The 19,576-nt window shown below is 37.8% G+C and overlaps 1 protein-coding gene across 1 annotated transcript in view; it reads left to right on the top strand.

Moving 5' to 3' along the window:
* Positions 1-8,218: 8,218 nt before the first annotated feature.
* Positions 8,219-19,576, top strand: part of radil2a (Ras association and DIL domains 2a) — a gene marked incomplete at its 5' end in the record, with an annotated part of 41,493 nt that continues 30,135 nt past the window's right edge. The window contains 4 exons of the mRNA XM_079233115.1: positions 8,219-8,340; positions 10,195-10,497; positions 11,192-11,427; positions 16,897-17,216. Coding sequence (XP_079089241.1) covers positions 8,219-8,340; positions 10,195-10,497; positions 11,192-11,427; positions 16,897-17,216 — 981 coding nt within the window. The remainder of the gene's footprint in view (positions 8,341-10,194; positions 10,498-11,191; positions 11,428-16,896; positions 17,217-19,576) is intronic.

Raw genomic sequence — 19,576 nt, 5'->3', positions numbered from 1 at the left:
TAGTTTTCCCTTTTAGATAGTTCATACTTGAATGTGTGTGTGATGTAAGAAACAGTGTAGTGTGTTCAAAGTGTGGAACACAGAAATGCAAACAGTGTTTGTTCCTTTAGTGAAGTCATGGTGACACAAGTTAAGCTTCAATACTTTTGTCTCCGCGTTCACTTTAGTGTCCAGCGACTGTCAGGAGCATCACAAACACTACAACTGTGTTCTGGTGGCAATAACGTCATGGCTTACAGCTGTGTGACAGTTCCACTTTACTGCCACTAGATGGCGGTCTTAAACAGTACAGTAGACAAGTCAGGGGAAAAAGACATACATACATACAACATACATACATACATACATACATACATACATACATACATACATACATAAATACATACATACATACATACATACAGACATACATACATACATACTACATACAGACATACAGACATACTACATAAAGACATACAGACATACATACAGACATACATACATACATACTACATACATACATACAGACATACATACATACATACATACATACATACTACATACATACATACAGACATAAATACATACATACATACATACATACATACAGACATACATACATACATACATACATACATACATACATACATACATACATACTACATACATACATACATACATACATAAATACATACATACATACATACAGACATACAGACATACATACATACATACATACATACATACTACATACATACATACATACATACATACATACATACATACTACATACATACATACATACATACAACATACATAAATACTACATACATACATACTACATACATACATACATACTACATACATACATACATACATACATACATACATACATACATACATACATGCTACATACATACATACATACATAGATACAGACTACATACAGACATACATAAATACATACATACAGACATACATACATACATACATACAGACATACAGACATACATACAGACATACAGACATACATACATACATACATACATACTACATACATACATACATACATACATACATACATACATACTACATACATACATACATACATACAACATACATAAATACTACATACATACATACTACATACATACATACATACTACATACATACATACATACATACATACATACATGCTACATACATACATACATACATAGATACAGACTACATACAGACATACATAAATACATACATACAGACATACATACATACATACATACTACATAAAGACATACAGACATACATACATACATACATACAGACATACATACATACAGACATACATGCATACATACATACAGAAATACATACAGACATACATACATACTACATACAGACATACATAAATACATACATACATACAGACATACATACCCTACATACATACATACATACAGACATACAGACATACTACATGAAGACAAACAGACATACATACATACATACATACATACATACATACAGACATACATACATACATATATACTACATACAGACATACATACATACATACATACTACATGAAGACATACAGACATACATACATACATACTACATACAGACATACATACATACTGCATACAGACATACATACAGACATACATACATACATACTACATACAGACATACATAAAGACATACAGACATACATACATACATACATACATACAGACATACATACATACATACAGACATACATACATACATACATACATACAGACATACATACAGACATACATACAGACATACATACAGACATACAGACATACATACATACATACTACATACATGCATACATACATACATACATACATACATACATACATACTACATACAAACACACTACATACATACATACATACTACATACATACATACTACATACATACATACTACATACATACATACATACTACATACATACATACTACATACATACATACATAAAGACATACAGACATACATACATACAGACAGACATACATACATACATACATACAGACATACAGACATACATACATACTACATACAGACATACATAAATACATACATACAGACATACATACATACATACATACTACATACAGACATACAGACATACAGACATACATACATACAGACATACATACAGACATACATACATACTACATACAGACATACATAAATACATACATACAGACATACATACATACAGACATACATACTACATACATACATACTACATACAGACATACAGACATACTACATAAAGACATACATACATACATACATACATACATACAGACATACATACATACATACATATATACTACATACAGACATACATACATACTACATAAAGACATACAGACATACATACATACTACATACAGACATACATAAATACATACATACATACATACAGACATACATACATACTACATACATACATACATACAGACATACATACAGACATACAGACATACTACATAAAGACATACAGACATACATATATACTACATACAGACATACATACATACTACATAAAGACATACAGACATACATACATGCATACTACATACAGACATACATACATACTACATACATACATACATACATACAGACATACATACAGACATACATACATACAGACATACATACATACATACATACATAATGCATACATACAGACATACATACAGACATACATACTACATACAGACATACATAAAGACATACAGACATACATAAAGACATACAGACATACATAAAGACATACAGACATACATACATACATACATACATACATACAGACATACATACATACATACATACATACATACATACATACAGACATACATACATACTACATACATACATACATACATACATACATACAGACATACATACAGACATACATACATACAGACATACATACAGACATACATAAATACATACATACAGACATACAGACATACATACATACATACTACATGCAGACATACAGACATACTACATAAAGACATACAGACATACATACATACATATATACTACATACAGACATACATAAATACATACATACAGACATACAGACATACATACATACATACTACATACAGACATACAGACATACTACATAAAGACATACAGACATACATACATACATATATACTACATACAGACATACATACATACAAACTACATAAAGACATACAGACATACATACATACATACTACATACAGACATACATAAATACATACATACATACATACATACATACAGACATACATACATACTACATACATACATACATACATACATACTACATAAAGACATACAGACATACATACATACATACTACATAAAGACATACAGACATACATACATACTACATACAGACATACATAAATACATACATACAGACATACATACATACTACATACATACATACATACATACAGACATACAGACATACATACATACATACATAAAGACATACAGACATACATACATACATACTACATACAGACATACATAAATACATACATACAGACATACATACATACTACATACATACATACATACATACAGACATACATACATACATACATACATACATACAGACATACATACATACTACATACAGACATACATAAATACATACATACAGACATACATACATACATACATACATACTACATACAGACATACAGACATACATACATACATACTACATACAGACATACAGACATACATACATACATACATACAGACATACATACAGACATACATACATACTACATACAGACATACATAAATACATACATACAGACATACATACATACATACATACATACATACAGACATACATACTACATACAGACATACAGACATACTACATAAAGACATACAGACATACATACATACATACATACATACATACAGACATACATACATACATATATACTACATACAGACATACATACATACTACATAAAGACATACAGACATACATACATACTACATACAGACATACATAAATACATACATACATACAGACATACATACATACTACATACATACATACATACAGACATACATACAGACATACAGACATACTACATAAAGACATACAGACATACATATATACTACATACAGACATACATACATACATACATACTACATACAGACATACATAAATACATACATACAGACATACATACATACTACATACATACATACATACAGACATACAGACATACATACATACATACATAAAGACATACAGACATACATACATACATACTACATACAGACATACATAAATACATACATACAGACATACATACATACTACATACATACATACATACATACAGACATACATACATACATACATACATACATACATACATACATACAGACATACATACATACTACATACAGACATACATAAATACATACATACAGACATACATACATACATACATACTACATACAGACATACAGACATACATACATACATACTACATACAGACATACAGACATACATACATACATACATACAGACATACATACAGACATACATACATACTACATACAGACATACATAAATACATACAGACATACATACATACATACATACATACATACATACAGACATACATACTACATACAGACATACAGACATACTACATAAAGACATACAGACATACATACATACATACATACAGACATACATACATACATATATACTACATACAGACATACATACATACTACATAAAGACATACAGACATACATACATACTACATACAGACATACATAAATACATACAGACATACATACATACTACATACATACATACATACAGACATACATACAGACATACAGACATACTACATAAAGACATACAGACATACATATATACTACATACAGACATACATACATACTACATAAAGACATACAGACATACATACATGCATACTACATACAGACATACATACATACTACATACATACATACATACAGACATACATACAGACATACATACATACAGACATACATACATACATACATACATAATACATACATACAGACATACATACAGACATACAGACATACATACATACATACTACATACAGACATACATAAAGACATACAGACATACATACATACATACATACATACAGACATACATACATACATACATACATACATACAGACATACATACATACTACATACATACATACATACATACAGACATACATACAGACATACATACATACAGACATACAGACATACAGACATACATACATACATACTACATACAGACATACAGACATACATACATACATATATACTACATACAGACATACATAAATACATACATACAGACATACAGACATACATACATACTACATACAGACATACAGACATACATACATACAAACTACATAAAGACATACAGACATGCATACATACATACTACATACAGACATACATACATACATATATACTACATATAGACATACATACATACATACATACAAACTACATAAAGACATACAGACATACATACATACATACTACATACAGACATACATAAATACATACATACATACATACATACAGACATACATACATACTACATACATGCATACATACATACATACATACTACATAAAGACATACATACATACATACATACATACTACATAAAGACATACAGACATACATACATACTACATACAGACATACATAAATACATACATACAGACATACATACATACTACATACATACATACATACATACATACAGACATACATACATACATACATACATACAGACATACATACAGACATACATACATACTACATACAGACATACATAAATACATACATACAGACATACATACATACATACATACTACATACAGACATACAGACATACATACATACATACTACATACAGACATACAGACATACATACATACATACATACATACATACATACAGACATACATACATACATACAGACATACATACAGACATACATACAGACATACATACATACTACATACAGACATACATAAATACATACATACAGACATACATACATACATACATACATACAGACATACATACTACATACAGACATACAGACATACTACATAAAGACATACAGACATACATACATACATACATACAGACATACATACATACATATATACTACATACAGACATACATACATACTACATAAAGACATACAGACATACATACATACTACATACAGACATACATAAATACATACATACATACAGACATACATACATACTACATACATACATACATACATACAGACATACATACAGACATACAGACATACTACATAAAGACATACAGACATACATATATACTACATACAGACATACATACATACTACATAAATACATACAGACATACATACATGCATACTACATACAGACATACATACATACTACATACATACATACATACAGACATACATACATAATACATACATACAGACATACATACAGACATACAGACATACATACATACATACTACATACAGACATACATAAAGACATACAGACATACATACATACATACATACATACATACATACATACATACATACATACAGACATACATACATACTACATACATACATACATACATACATACATACATACATACAGACATACATACATACAGACATACATACAGACATACATAAATACATACATACAGACATACAGACATACATACATACTACATACAGACATACAGACATACATACATACATATATACTACATACAGACATACATACATACATACAGACATACAGACATACATACATACTACATACAGACATACAGACATACTACATAAAGACATACAGACATACATACATACAAACTACATAAAGACATACAGACATACATACATACATACATACTACATACAGACATACATACATACATACATACATACATACATACATACATACATACAGACATACATACATACTACATACATACATACATGCATACATACTACATACATACAGACATACATACATACATATATACTACATACATACATACATACATACATACATACTACATAAAGACATACAGACATACATACATACTACAGACATACATACATACTACATACAGACATACATAAATACATACATACATACATACATACATACATACATACATACATACATACATACTACAGACATACAGACATACATACATACATACATACATACATACATACATACATACATACATACATACATACATACATACATACATACAGACACTTCATACTTCTTTAGGATTTAGATCTTATGCTTTATACTTCTCATTCAATATTGAACTTTTTACTCCGCTACATTTATTTAAGTTACTTTACAGATTCAGATTATATATATATATATATATATATATATATATATATATATATATATATATATATATATATATATATATATATATATATATATATATATATATATATATATATATATATATATATATACTACTAACCCTGTGTGTGTGTGTGTGTGTGTGTGTGTGTGTGTGTGTGTGTGTGCGTGTGTGTGTGTGTTTTGTGTGTGTGTGTGTGTGTGTGTCCCGCCTCCCTCGTGCCGCCGCGCTGACGTCACCGGCAGCTCCGTGAGTCTCTCCTCTCGTTCAGTCCGGTGTTCCAGGCTCAGTAGTCCGGTCCTGGTTCAGTGAGTCCGGTCCAGGCTCAGTGGTCCGGTCCTGGTTCAGTAGTCCGGTCCAGGCTCAGTATTCCGGTCCTGGCTCAGTCCGGAGGTCCAGGCTCAGTAAATCCGGTCCAGGTTCAGTAAATCCGGTCCAGGTTCATAGTCCGGTACAGGCTCAGTCCGGAGGTCTAGGGTCCGGGTCTCGCGTCGCTATGGACCGGGACTCCTCCGTTGTCTGCAGCCTGAAGCGGAGCAACAGGACCCGGCTCTGCTGCTTCTTCTGCGGCTGAACTTTTGGATTCCATCCCCAAGAAAACGTTTTGTTGTTGTTTTTGCGGAAGACTTTGGAATACAACGGAAACACGCTGGAAGTTCAGACATGGAGTCTTACAGTGTTCACTTATAGAACAGCCCATAATGAGCGAGTCTCCGTGAGAACATGATCCCGGAGGAGAGCAGCAGCCTCGGGAACAAACTGAACTTCCCAGCGGCTTCACTGGTCCGCTCCCCCAAGAAGAGGCTGGTCTCACTGGGGAGGAAACCCAGCAATGGGTCTGTGCAGTAAGTCTCTGCTTCATTCTCACCTTGTACATTATGCTACATTTTACAATACATATTACATTATGCTACATTTTACAATACATATTACATTATGCTACATTTTACAATACATATTACATTATGCTACATTTACATTACATATTACATTATGCTACATTTACATTACATAATACATTATGCTACATTTTACATTACATATTACATTATGCTACATTTACATTACATAATACATTATGCTACATTTACATTACATATTACATTATGCTACATTTACATTACATATTACATTATGCTACATTTACATTACATAATACATTATGCTACATTTTACATTACATATTACATTATGCTACATTTACATTACATAATACATTATGCTACATTTACATTACATATTACATTATGCTACATTTACATTACATATTACATTATGCTACATTTACATTACATAATACATTATGCTACATTTTACATTACATATTACATTATGCTACATTTACATTACATATTACATTATGCTACATTTACATTACATATTACATTATGCTACATTTTACATTACAATACATTACATTATATGTTACATTATATTACATTTTAAATTATACTACATTTTACATTACATATTACATTATATTACATTTTACACTACAATACATTATATTACATTTTACATTACATATTACATTATATTACATTTGACATTATATTACATTTTACACTACATATTACATTATGTTACATTTTACATTACATATTACATTATGCTACATTTTACATTACAATACATTGTATTACATATTACATTATATTACATATTACATTACATATACCTCTATTCCACTATGTTTATCTGACACCTTCAGTTACTTCAATACAACGTTATTATCATTATTATTATTATTATAATTATTATTATTATTATTATTACAGATTCAGCTCCACAGCAGCATGAAGCCTCATCTCTGCAACATCAAACATAATATGTTTATATTCTGAAATGGGCGTTTTGCATAATTAGTACTCTTTTTGTGTTTAAAATATAATTTGATAATACTTTTGTACTTTTACTGAACTAAGAATTTGAATGATGTATCTGAATACTTCTTCTATCTTTGCCCATAATGATAGTGGTGTGGTGAAGATATTGTCAATCATCTGTAATAAATATACAATAATTTACACTTATCTATGCTATGTTGCGTTCATACATTTTTCCACATAGGAACATTTATTATGTTTTGACCACCGCCTTTAATGTAACTTCAGATCTTCATTATGGTTCATGATAAACGGCATAGAAGCACCAATAGAGCAGCTTATTGGTTTTATATATATAGATATAAGAGTAGTTTACTGGTTTTATATCTATATATATGTATATATATATATATATATATATATATATATATATATATATATATATATATATATATATATATATCTATATATACATATATATAGATATATATAAGAGGAGTTTACTGGTTTGATATCACTATTTCACTATAGTGTTTATAAAGTCCTTCTGGCCTCATATCACATATAAACCCAGTTTACCCTCCAATCCAACCAAATTACTTTTTCACCTTTCACCTACATATTTAGTGCCTACATTATTGTTTTAAGTTGTATAAAACCTGTGTGAGATACATTACAGAGTTATGTGGAACGATTGTTCTATATAAATATAAAAGAAAAAAACAAAACACGTTTCTGTATCTGTCTGTTTATGATGCTTTTCATTCACATAGTCATGAAAAGGTATGAATAAAGTCTGGATATGAAATAGTCGTTCATAGGTGTGGCCACCGCTCCATCCTGTGTCTTAAGGCCTCCTCTTTGTCATCTCAGGTCCAACAACTCGGACGTCACCCTCCGCTCCACGGAGAGCGGCGGCGTCCGGCAGCCGGCCAAGAGCAAAATCCGCCGCCACAACAACCGTCTGTCGACCGTGTTCAACCACAGCCCCGGCAGCGGGCGGCGCGGCGGTGACCTCCAGGCCGCGGACGACCCGGCGGAGCTGTCCAGTCAGATGTCTGTCCCCGGCATCCTGAAGATCTTTGGCAGCGACATCTGCCAGGGGACCAACTACAAGAGCGTGCTGGCCACCACTCAGTCCAGTGCTGAAGAGCTGGTGAAGGAGGCCCTGGACAGGTGAGAGGTCCAGCTGACTGGTTACAAGCTCTGCTGGAGAACATGACCAGTAACCAATCAGATGGGGAACATGACCAGTAACCAATCAGATGGGGAACATGACCAGTAACGGACCAGTTAAAGAACATGACCAGTAACCAATCAGATGGGGAACAGGACCAGTAATGAATCAGATGGAGAACATGACCAGTAACGGACCAGTTAGAGAACATGAACATGACCAGTAACGGACAATTCTTTTAAACGTCACTGTGATGAGCTCTTCTTACTATTGCCTAAATGTAAAGATCTAAATGAAATAACTAAACATTCTCGCGGCTCTGTGAAGCCGTACTTTGAGCTAAATGCTAATGTTAAGTGTTAAGTGTAGCATATTAGCGTGCAAACATTTACTAATAAGCACACATAAGTACAGTTGAGGCTCATTGGATCGCATTAGTTTTGCACGTATTCGGCCATAAACCCTAATATTGGACAACATTGATCATGACCTGATGATGGCGCTAGAGGAAAAAGTCAGAGAATCATCACATTTGTGGAAATTCATTTCGGGGAGCGCATGAATGTTTGTACCAAATTAGATAACAATCGGTTTAATAGTTGTTTAGATATGTCAGTCTGCACCAAAAAGAATTGACATGTGACCTTTAGGTGTTTAACCCTTGTGGTCCTCCGGTCCACCTTCGCTGTTCAGGTACTGCCTGGAGAAAGAAGACGCCAAGGACTACGTGCTCTGCGACGTGATCGGCCAGCCGGGCGAGGACACCCAGTGGAGGCGAGAGTGCTTCCGCGTGGTGGGCGACCGCGAGAAGCCGCTCACGCTGCAGTCCCTATGGAAGCCCAAGGAAGGCTTCTCCAGGCGCTTCGAGATGCAACTGCGAGCGAGCGTCGAGGAGCAGAGCTCCAAGGACCGAGACACCGTCACCGCAGGTGAGCGCCTTCACGGCTTCAGCTACCGTCCCTCGTCTTCATCTACCGTCCCTCGTCTTCATCTACCGTCCCTCGTCTTCAGCTACCGTCCCTCATCTTCATCTAACGTCCCTCGTCTTCATCTACCGTCCCTCGTCTTCATCTAACGTCCCTCGTCTTCAGCTACCATTCCTCGTCTTAAGCTACCGTCCCTCTACCGTCCCTCGTCTTCATCTACCGTCCCTCGTCTTCATCTACTGTCCCTCGTCTTCATCTACCGTCCCTCGTCTTCAGCTACCGTCCCTCTACCGTCCCTCGTCTTCAGCTACCGTCCCTCTACCGTCCCTCGTCTTCAGCTACCGTCCCTCGTCTTCAGCTACCGTCCCTCGTCTTCAGCTACCGTCCCTCTACCGTCCCTCGTCTTCAGCTACCGTTCCTCGTCTTCAGCTACCGTCCCTCGTCTTCATCTACTGTCCCTCGTCTTCAGTTACCGTCCCTCGTCTTCAGCTACCGTCCCTCGTCTTCAGCTACCGTCCCTCATCTTCAGCTACCGTCCCTCTACCGTCCCTCGTCTTCAGCTACCGTCCCTCGTCTTCAGCTACCGTCCCTCTACCGTCCCTCGTCTTCATCTACCGTCCCTCGTCTTCAGCTACCGTCCCTCGTCTTCATCTACCGTCCCTCGTCTTCAGCTACCGTCCCTCGTCTTCAGCGAGTTGATGAAGACGAGGGACGGTAGATGAAGACGAGGGACGGCCCTCGTCTACCGTCCCTCGTCTTCATCTAACGTCTCTCGTCTTCATCTACCGTTCCTCGTCTTAAGCTACCGTCCCTCTACCGTCCCTCGTCTTCATCTACCGTCCCTCGTCTTCATCTACCGTCCCTCGTCTTCAGCTACCGTCCCTCGTCTTCATCTACCGTTCCTCGTCTTAAGCTACCGTCCCTCTACCGTCCCTCTACCGTCCCTCGTCTTCATCTACCGTCCCTCGTCTTCAGGTACCGTCCCTCGTCTTCAGCTACCGTCCCTCGTCTTCAGCTACCGTCCCTCGTCTTCACCTACCGTCCATCTACCGTCCCTCGTCTTCATCTACCGTCCCTCGTCTTCAGCTACCGTCCCTCGTCTTCAGCTACCGTCCCTCGTCTTCAGCTACCGTCCCTCGTCTTCAGCTACCGTCCCTCTACCGTCCCTCGTCTTCAGCTACCGTCCCTCGTCTTCAGCTACCGTCCCTCTACCGTCCCTCGTCTTCAGCTACCGTCCCTCTACCGTCCCTCGTCTTCAGCTACCGTCCCTCGTCTTCAGCTACCGTCCCTCGTCTTCAGCGAGTTGATGAAGACGAGGGACGGTAGATGAAGACGAGGGACGGCCCTCGTCTACCGTCCCTCGTCTTCATCTAACGTCCCTCGTCTTCATCTACCGTTCCTCGTCTTAAGCTACCGTCCCTCTACCGTCCCTCGTCTTCATCTACCGTCCCTCGTCTTCATCTACCGTCCCTCGTCTTCAGCTACCGTCCCTCGTCTTCAGCGGGTTGATGAAGACGAGGGACGGTAGATGAAGACGAGGGACGGCCCTCGTCTACCGTCCCTCGTCTTCATCTACCGTCCCTCGTCTTCATCTACCGTCCCTCGTCTTCATCTACCGTCCATCTACCGTCCCTCGTCTTCATCTACCGTCCCTCGTCTTCAGCTACCGTTCCTCGTCTTAAGCTACCGTCCCTCGTCTTCATCTACCGTCCCTCGTCTTCATCTACCGTCCCTCGTCTTCAGCTACCGTCCCTCGTCTTCAGCTACTGTCCCTCGTCTTCAGCGGGTTGATGAAGACGAGGGACGGTAGATGAAGACGAGGGACGGCCCTCGTCTACCGTCCCTCGTCTTCATCTACCGTCCCTCGGCTTCATCTACCGTCCCTCGTCTTCACCTACCGTCCATCTACCATCCCTCGTCTTCATCTACCGTCCCTCGTCTTCAGCTACCGTCCCTCGTCTTCATCTACCGTCCCTCGTCTTCATCTACCGTCCCTCGTCTTCATCTACCCTTCATCTACCGTCCCTCGTCTTCATATACCGTCCCTCGTCTTCATCTACCGTCCCTCGTCTTCAGCTACCGTCCCTCGTCTTCAGCTACCGTCCCTCGTCACATCGTCGTACATAATGTAATATGTAGTGTAAAATGTAATATAATGTAAAATGTAATATAATGTAATATGTAATATAATGTAATATGTAATGTAACATGTAATATAATGTATTGTAATGTAAAAGATTTAGTCCAAAGCACGTGATTACATCCATAAATATCCACCAACTGGCGTTGCATCATTTCATATCAGCTGGAAGATATGAAAGAAAAACGTTTTGATTTTAGAAAAAGCAAGTTTACAGCACAGCTACAAACTCGGCACTAAAATGACCACCGAAATCTTTACTTACGTGGGTCAAGCCTGTCACCTCGTACAGCTCAGATGACAGGCGTTTCGGACAGCCAATGAATTTGCCTAAAAAACGAATACCAGGAAGAGGGGGGCAAATAATCCCAACAGCCTTCAATTTAATGAGAAGAGACAGCTGCTGATAGAGCCTTTGTTTGGCCTTGAATTAGCATGAAAATGCATTTATACTTCATTTTCTCTGTGTCAGCAATACTGGTAGTATATATGAATAGTACCTCTATAAGTTTGCAAGACTATAAGCCTTTTTAATAGGTATATAGTATATATATATCAGGAATATTTTCAGTCTCAAAATGAAAAAACGCCTAGACATTTCAATAGAAAAACATGTGTAAAATATTCATTTTATGTGATATTGTTATCTGCTTTTTACTTAGACTAGAAAAGGCTTCAGGCTATGGTCCCATTGTGTTTTCCAGTCCATAAGTCCCATTTATAGTCATCTACAGGCATCTATTTACAAAGAAATATTCAGGCGGAAATAAAAACCTTATACTTTAGTGTGTTCAAACTCATATAACTCAGTGTCAGCAGCACTTAAAGTGATTCTGACTATTGAGGGAAAAAAGCTTTAGATTGTTACCTTTCAAAAGAGACCAAGACCATGCATTTACTCCAAATAGTTCAAGTACAGCTTCCAGTTTACTTTGGGTATACCTGGATAGGTTTAGATTTTCGTCAAATGTTACAGGAAAGCTAAGAGGTTAATGTATTTGCATTGTAATAAAATGTGATCATTTTCAATGGGCATATATGCAGCTGAAACGGGTAGCCTAGTGGATGCCACATTTTTCAACATAACATTTGAAAACATTATAGTCATTATGGCCTTTAGAAAAAGGATTGTTTTGGGGGAGGTGGGGTAGTGCACTATAGGCCCTGAGACGCGGCTTAAGAGTTTGTACTTAATGGGAAAAAAATTCCCCTTACATTACTTTTACTTTGAAACCAGTACTTTTACACTTTTACTCTGATAGGACCACTCACTGTGGTCCTATCAGAGCTCACTGTGGTCCTATCACTTCCTGCTTCTCTCTGCGCTCCACCAATAGTCTGGCTTTTTAATCGCTAATAGCCTTGGCACTATTTCGCTTTTTTAAATCACACTCATCCTGCTGCTTTTAAATACACTATGACTCGACTGAACGACTTCAATTGATTTTATTAGTCTGGTAAATGTGTTTCTCTGCGTTCTTACTGAGCGATGAGAAGATTGACACCTCGCTCATATCTGTGTCGTAAATATGAAGCTACAGCCAGCAGCTAGTTAGCTTAGCATAGCTTACAGCTAGCCCGGCTCTGTCCAAAATGTAACAAACTCCCTCTACCAGCACCTCTAACGCTCCCTAATCAACACGTGTTATCGTGTGTTTAATTCGTACAAAAACTGAAATGTAAAAACACAACTCTCTGTTTTACGAGGAGTTCCATGAACAGGACGATGTGTCTGGACCATAACGCCCATAAAATAGTAAAATATCAAGAAATAGCGCGTTCATTATAGCGCTTTAGAGGTTGCTGGCAGGTGGAGTTTCTTACCTTTTGGGCAGAACCAGGCTAGCTGTTTCCCCCTGTTTCCAGTCTTTATGCTAAGCTAAGCTAACCAGCTGCAGGCTTCGTATTAACCAGGAGTGCTAATAATCATATAACTCTTGGAAATATATCAAATAAATTCCCCAAAAATGTTGAAGTGATACTTTAAATGCACTAGTCTGGGTGTTGATGATGAGTTTGAACTGGTTCAAAACCACCAGAAGAACATTGACGTGTGTTCCGTGTTATAAGAAGACAGAACCAGAGCTCTGGTTCTCTCAGTGACCCGCTCCTCTACAATATGCTCCGTCACCCCGCTGCTGCACAATGTGGAGCAACACCCACTTCCACAGCTGATAAGAGCTGCAGCGGTGAAGCCGGGGCTCTGGACATTCCTCTCCGCTTAATGGCTGGGAATGAGCTGATGGTGTTTGTTACGTCAGGCCTGGTCACCGCCACAGGTCCTCTTTCCTTCTGCTCATGTTCCATCTGAATCGCTGCCAGACGTCAAACGTTGTGTTGGAGTCTGTGGAGTGAAGCTAAATGGCTTCTACTTTAACATGTGATTTTATCTAACTAGTCCTTCTGTTTAAAGTCACCTAGTGACATGAAGCGGCTTCAGATAAAGTCCTCTATATGCAACAAAATACTTTTAATTCACTAACCACTACATTAAAGAGGGTGATTTTATATTTACTCTACGATACTTTATGTTTGACTGTTCCACTACATTTCCCCTTACCTACCTATGTTTCATATGTATATGTCTGTATTAATACAGGTAACACTACCTATGTTTCATATGTATACAGGTAACGCTAACTGTCATTACGTAATCATATCATGTGTGAGTTTGATGGATACTGTCACTTTTGCCCTGTAATTTTAACTTTTAAAGTTTCTATTTATATTTCTTTGATTTCTTTTACCTTTTTATGCTCCATGTCTTTGTGCAGCTGCAACAACTGAATTTCCCTTTTTGGGATCGATAAATGCATATCTTTTCATTTTAACCTAATTTTTGAAACGATAATTCCTCAAACTGTCCAAAACGGGAACATTTGTGCATCGTTTTTGGTGATGGAAAACATGTTAAGTCGGTTTAGGAAAAGCTTTTCTATAAACATGCCTGACCTTTAAAGCAACAGGAAATTAAAGGGAATAATTATGATTCATTTCTTAAAAAATAGTTTTGTCATCAAATCAAGGACATTTAAGTTATTCCTCCATAAATTCTCACAGTTTTTATCCTTCGAAAAATTTGCTCTTAAGATGCAATTTTGGGACCCTTTGCTTTTATATGTTGATAACTTTAAGCTGTGAGACTTCATCAGTCTTTATGTTGTTTTATCTGGGATGTTCTGTGTGATGTCATGTGACAGTGAGGGGTGACCTTGACAATACCAGTAAACAAATAGGGATGTATTGTGTAGCTGCTGTGCACGTTATCATCAAGAACAACAGCGCGTGTCTCTCATGTTGGGATGCATTCATATCTGTCTTCTGGTCTCCAGGCATCAACGCTCAGGCCCGCAGGCTGCAGAAGAGCCGCTCCAGAGTGACCTCGCTGTTCGTGGACGGCAGCGCCGAGGACGCGGACGGCCTCGGCATCTGGAGGAGTCTGAGCGAGATGGACCTGTCCGCGATGGGGAAGGAGGCCCGGGCCCAGCTGAGCCTCCCAGAGGACCCGGAGGCCGAGGCCGACAAGGTGCTGCGTCTGGGCATGGAGAAGGAGGAGACGGAGAGCAGCGACGACAACACCACGCAGTACTCCATCCACCCGCCCTTCGACTTCCCCTACTTCCTGCTGCTGCAGGGCTACAGCCACAGACAGGTAGAGGCGGGGCTGATGGGAGGATGTCAACATGATGACTCATGTCAGGTTAGGAGACAACAGATGAGCAGGGTTGCAAATGGTGATTACTTTTATTTACATTGCCTGTGAAAATTGTTGCGGATTCATATAGTTTTTAGTTTTGAATCGTTTTTGTTCATCATGATGATCAGTGGTGTTTCTCACAATGAAGACTTCATTTCCCATAAACCCGGTTTCTTGCTCGCCAAAGCAAATTCTTTGCTTTCTCTTTGCCAGAAACGTGTTTATTGCTTCAGTTTCAGTGTTACAGCTCTTTGTGCTGCAAAGACTTTCCCACCTGAACTCAACCAGGTGGCACCTTCCCGTAGTGCGTCCACATTAAAGTGGAAACAGACAACTTTCCAAGAGGTGAAATTGTTGCCACCGCTAATGCAAAGGCACCCGCATCTCCCTCTGTTTTCCTCATAAACACAAGACACACTGCATTTAGTTTTCCACAGTTACTTCGGTTGTTTCACCTTCTAGTAAAGTAGCTGCAAAGAACTTGCAACCGACAGCTGGTGGAAAACTCAAACTAAAGCGCTATCCTCTTCCTGTGGTGGTGGAATGGTGGACTCTAGTTCTCCTGTTGGCAGACAGAATGACCAACACACATGATTAACCAGATCTCAGATCTGTCTTTGGATTGGTTGTAATGAGATCATTGAAGGCCTCACAAGGTCCGTGACTGTGTGTTGGCCAAAGCGACAGCAGGCAGTAGACGGGTCCAGGAGGGTGTTGGGTTGAACGTCTTAGGCTAAGAACTCAGGGCGTCATGTGGAGGCCAGCAGCATGGAAACACTGAGGCTCCTGAGGTGTGTCAGCTCAGAAGTGACGAGTCATCAGGTCCCGATGGAGAGACCCGTATACGGTCTGCAGGAAGCCGGCTCAGACGCCTGATTACAGGCTGTAGGAAACCACACGGAAGCTCTTCTTACAGAACATAACCTCTACACACAGTGTCCATGATCAGGGTTTGAAACTCGGCCTCAGTTGGTTATTATTATTTTCACTATCTGTACATCTGCAAGTTTTTTTCTCGATTCGTTTATAAAATGACTGAAAATCATGAACGATGTCGACAGCCGACACAGTTTCTAACCCGAAGATACTCGACTGAAAAGTTTGAAATCCTTTCATTGCAGAAGCTGGAACCAGCAATCTTTGTTTAAAAAAAAATAAAAAATGATACATTTATTTTCCAAATAGTTGTCTATTATATTGCAGCTCTAAACAAAATACCACAGGTTAAAGTACCACAGTATCCAGTAATTAGAACTGTATTCAATACTCACGCTTAAATAACTAATAGATAGAATGAGACAGTGACAGCAGCAATGACAGGCATTTAACACAATAGGCTCGTTGGAGATGATCCAGTTCTGCGCAGAATCGATCGGCGGCGATCGGCGCGCAATGCATGCTGGTTAGATTTGTGTCCGACTTGGTCCCGACTTGCTCTGACGTCATGCACACGTGGTCAACGATGCTCTCACGAGACCAAGCCGGCTGTCGATTTCAGAGTCAGCCGCCGCAGTTGCTCTCAAACGACTGCTTGGCCCAGTGCATGATGGGAAACGCCTGGCTGTCGCCACATCAGAGAGCTGATTGGCTCTTAGATCTGACAGCAAACACCACGTGTTGTAGAAAATTTGTATTTTATGTGTAGTTGTAATACTTAACGCTGGATTGTTGACTATTAGTCTCATGTTTGATCTAAACACATTTATTGTGTGGTTGTTAATACAAAATCGTATTTATTCAACACACATCAAAACTACTGGTGATGTATTTCACAGGCAGACATCAAAAGATCAAAGGATGCAGCTACACACTCATTTTTACATAAATATATATTTATAAACACATATAATAAATCCAAACGTGATCTGTAAACTACAAGTAAACAAAAGTTCGGAACTAACAGGAAGTACCTTTTTCTGTGACTTCCTGCGTAAACACAGCTGACAGCTGACAACTGTCCGACTTGATTGCAGTTTTTTGTCAGCGCCTCCTGCTGGTCCGCTGCTCTCTGGGCTCCAGCCGAGGCGCAGCTCTAACGAACGAGCCTGTTAACTGAATGTCCACTTTATTAGGTACACATGTAGAATGTATTGCATTCCATACAACAGATCTGCTATCATTTCTACCTTTACAAGGTTTCTAATATTCATATTTTTATGTCAGATATTATGTTTAAATTACTTTCAGTAAAAAAAAAAAATGGTTAGCCTTTTTTTCTAACATACATGAAGGAATGTTCTGCACTCAGTTGCTGAGCAGGTGAACCTCATCAAGTGTGTAAACTGGATGTAATGTCTGTTGATGAGGAGCTAACG

This window comes from Taurulus bubalis (genome assembly GCF_910589615.1).
Source record: "Taurulus bubalis genome assembly, chromosome: 17".
Classification (NCBI taxonomy): domain Eukaryota; kingdom Metazoa; phylum Chordata; class Actinopteri; order Perciformes; family Cottidae; genus Taurulus; species Taurulus bubalis.
Note: the sequence above shows the minus strand (reverse complement) of the source record. Positions and strands in the feature narration are given on the sequence as shown.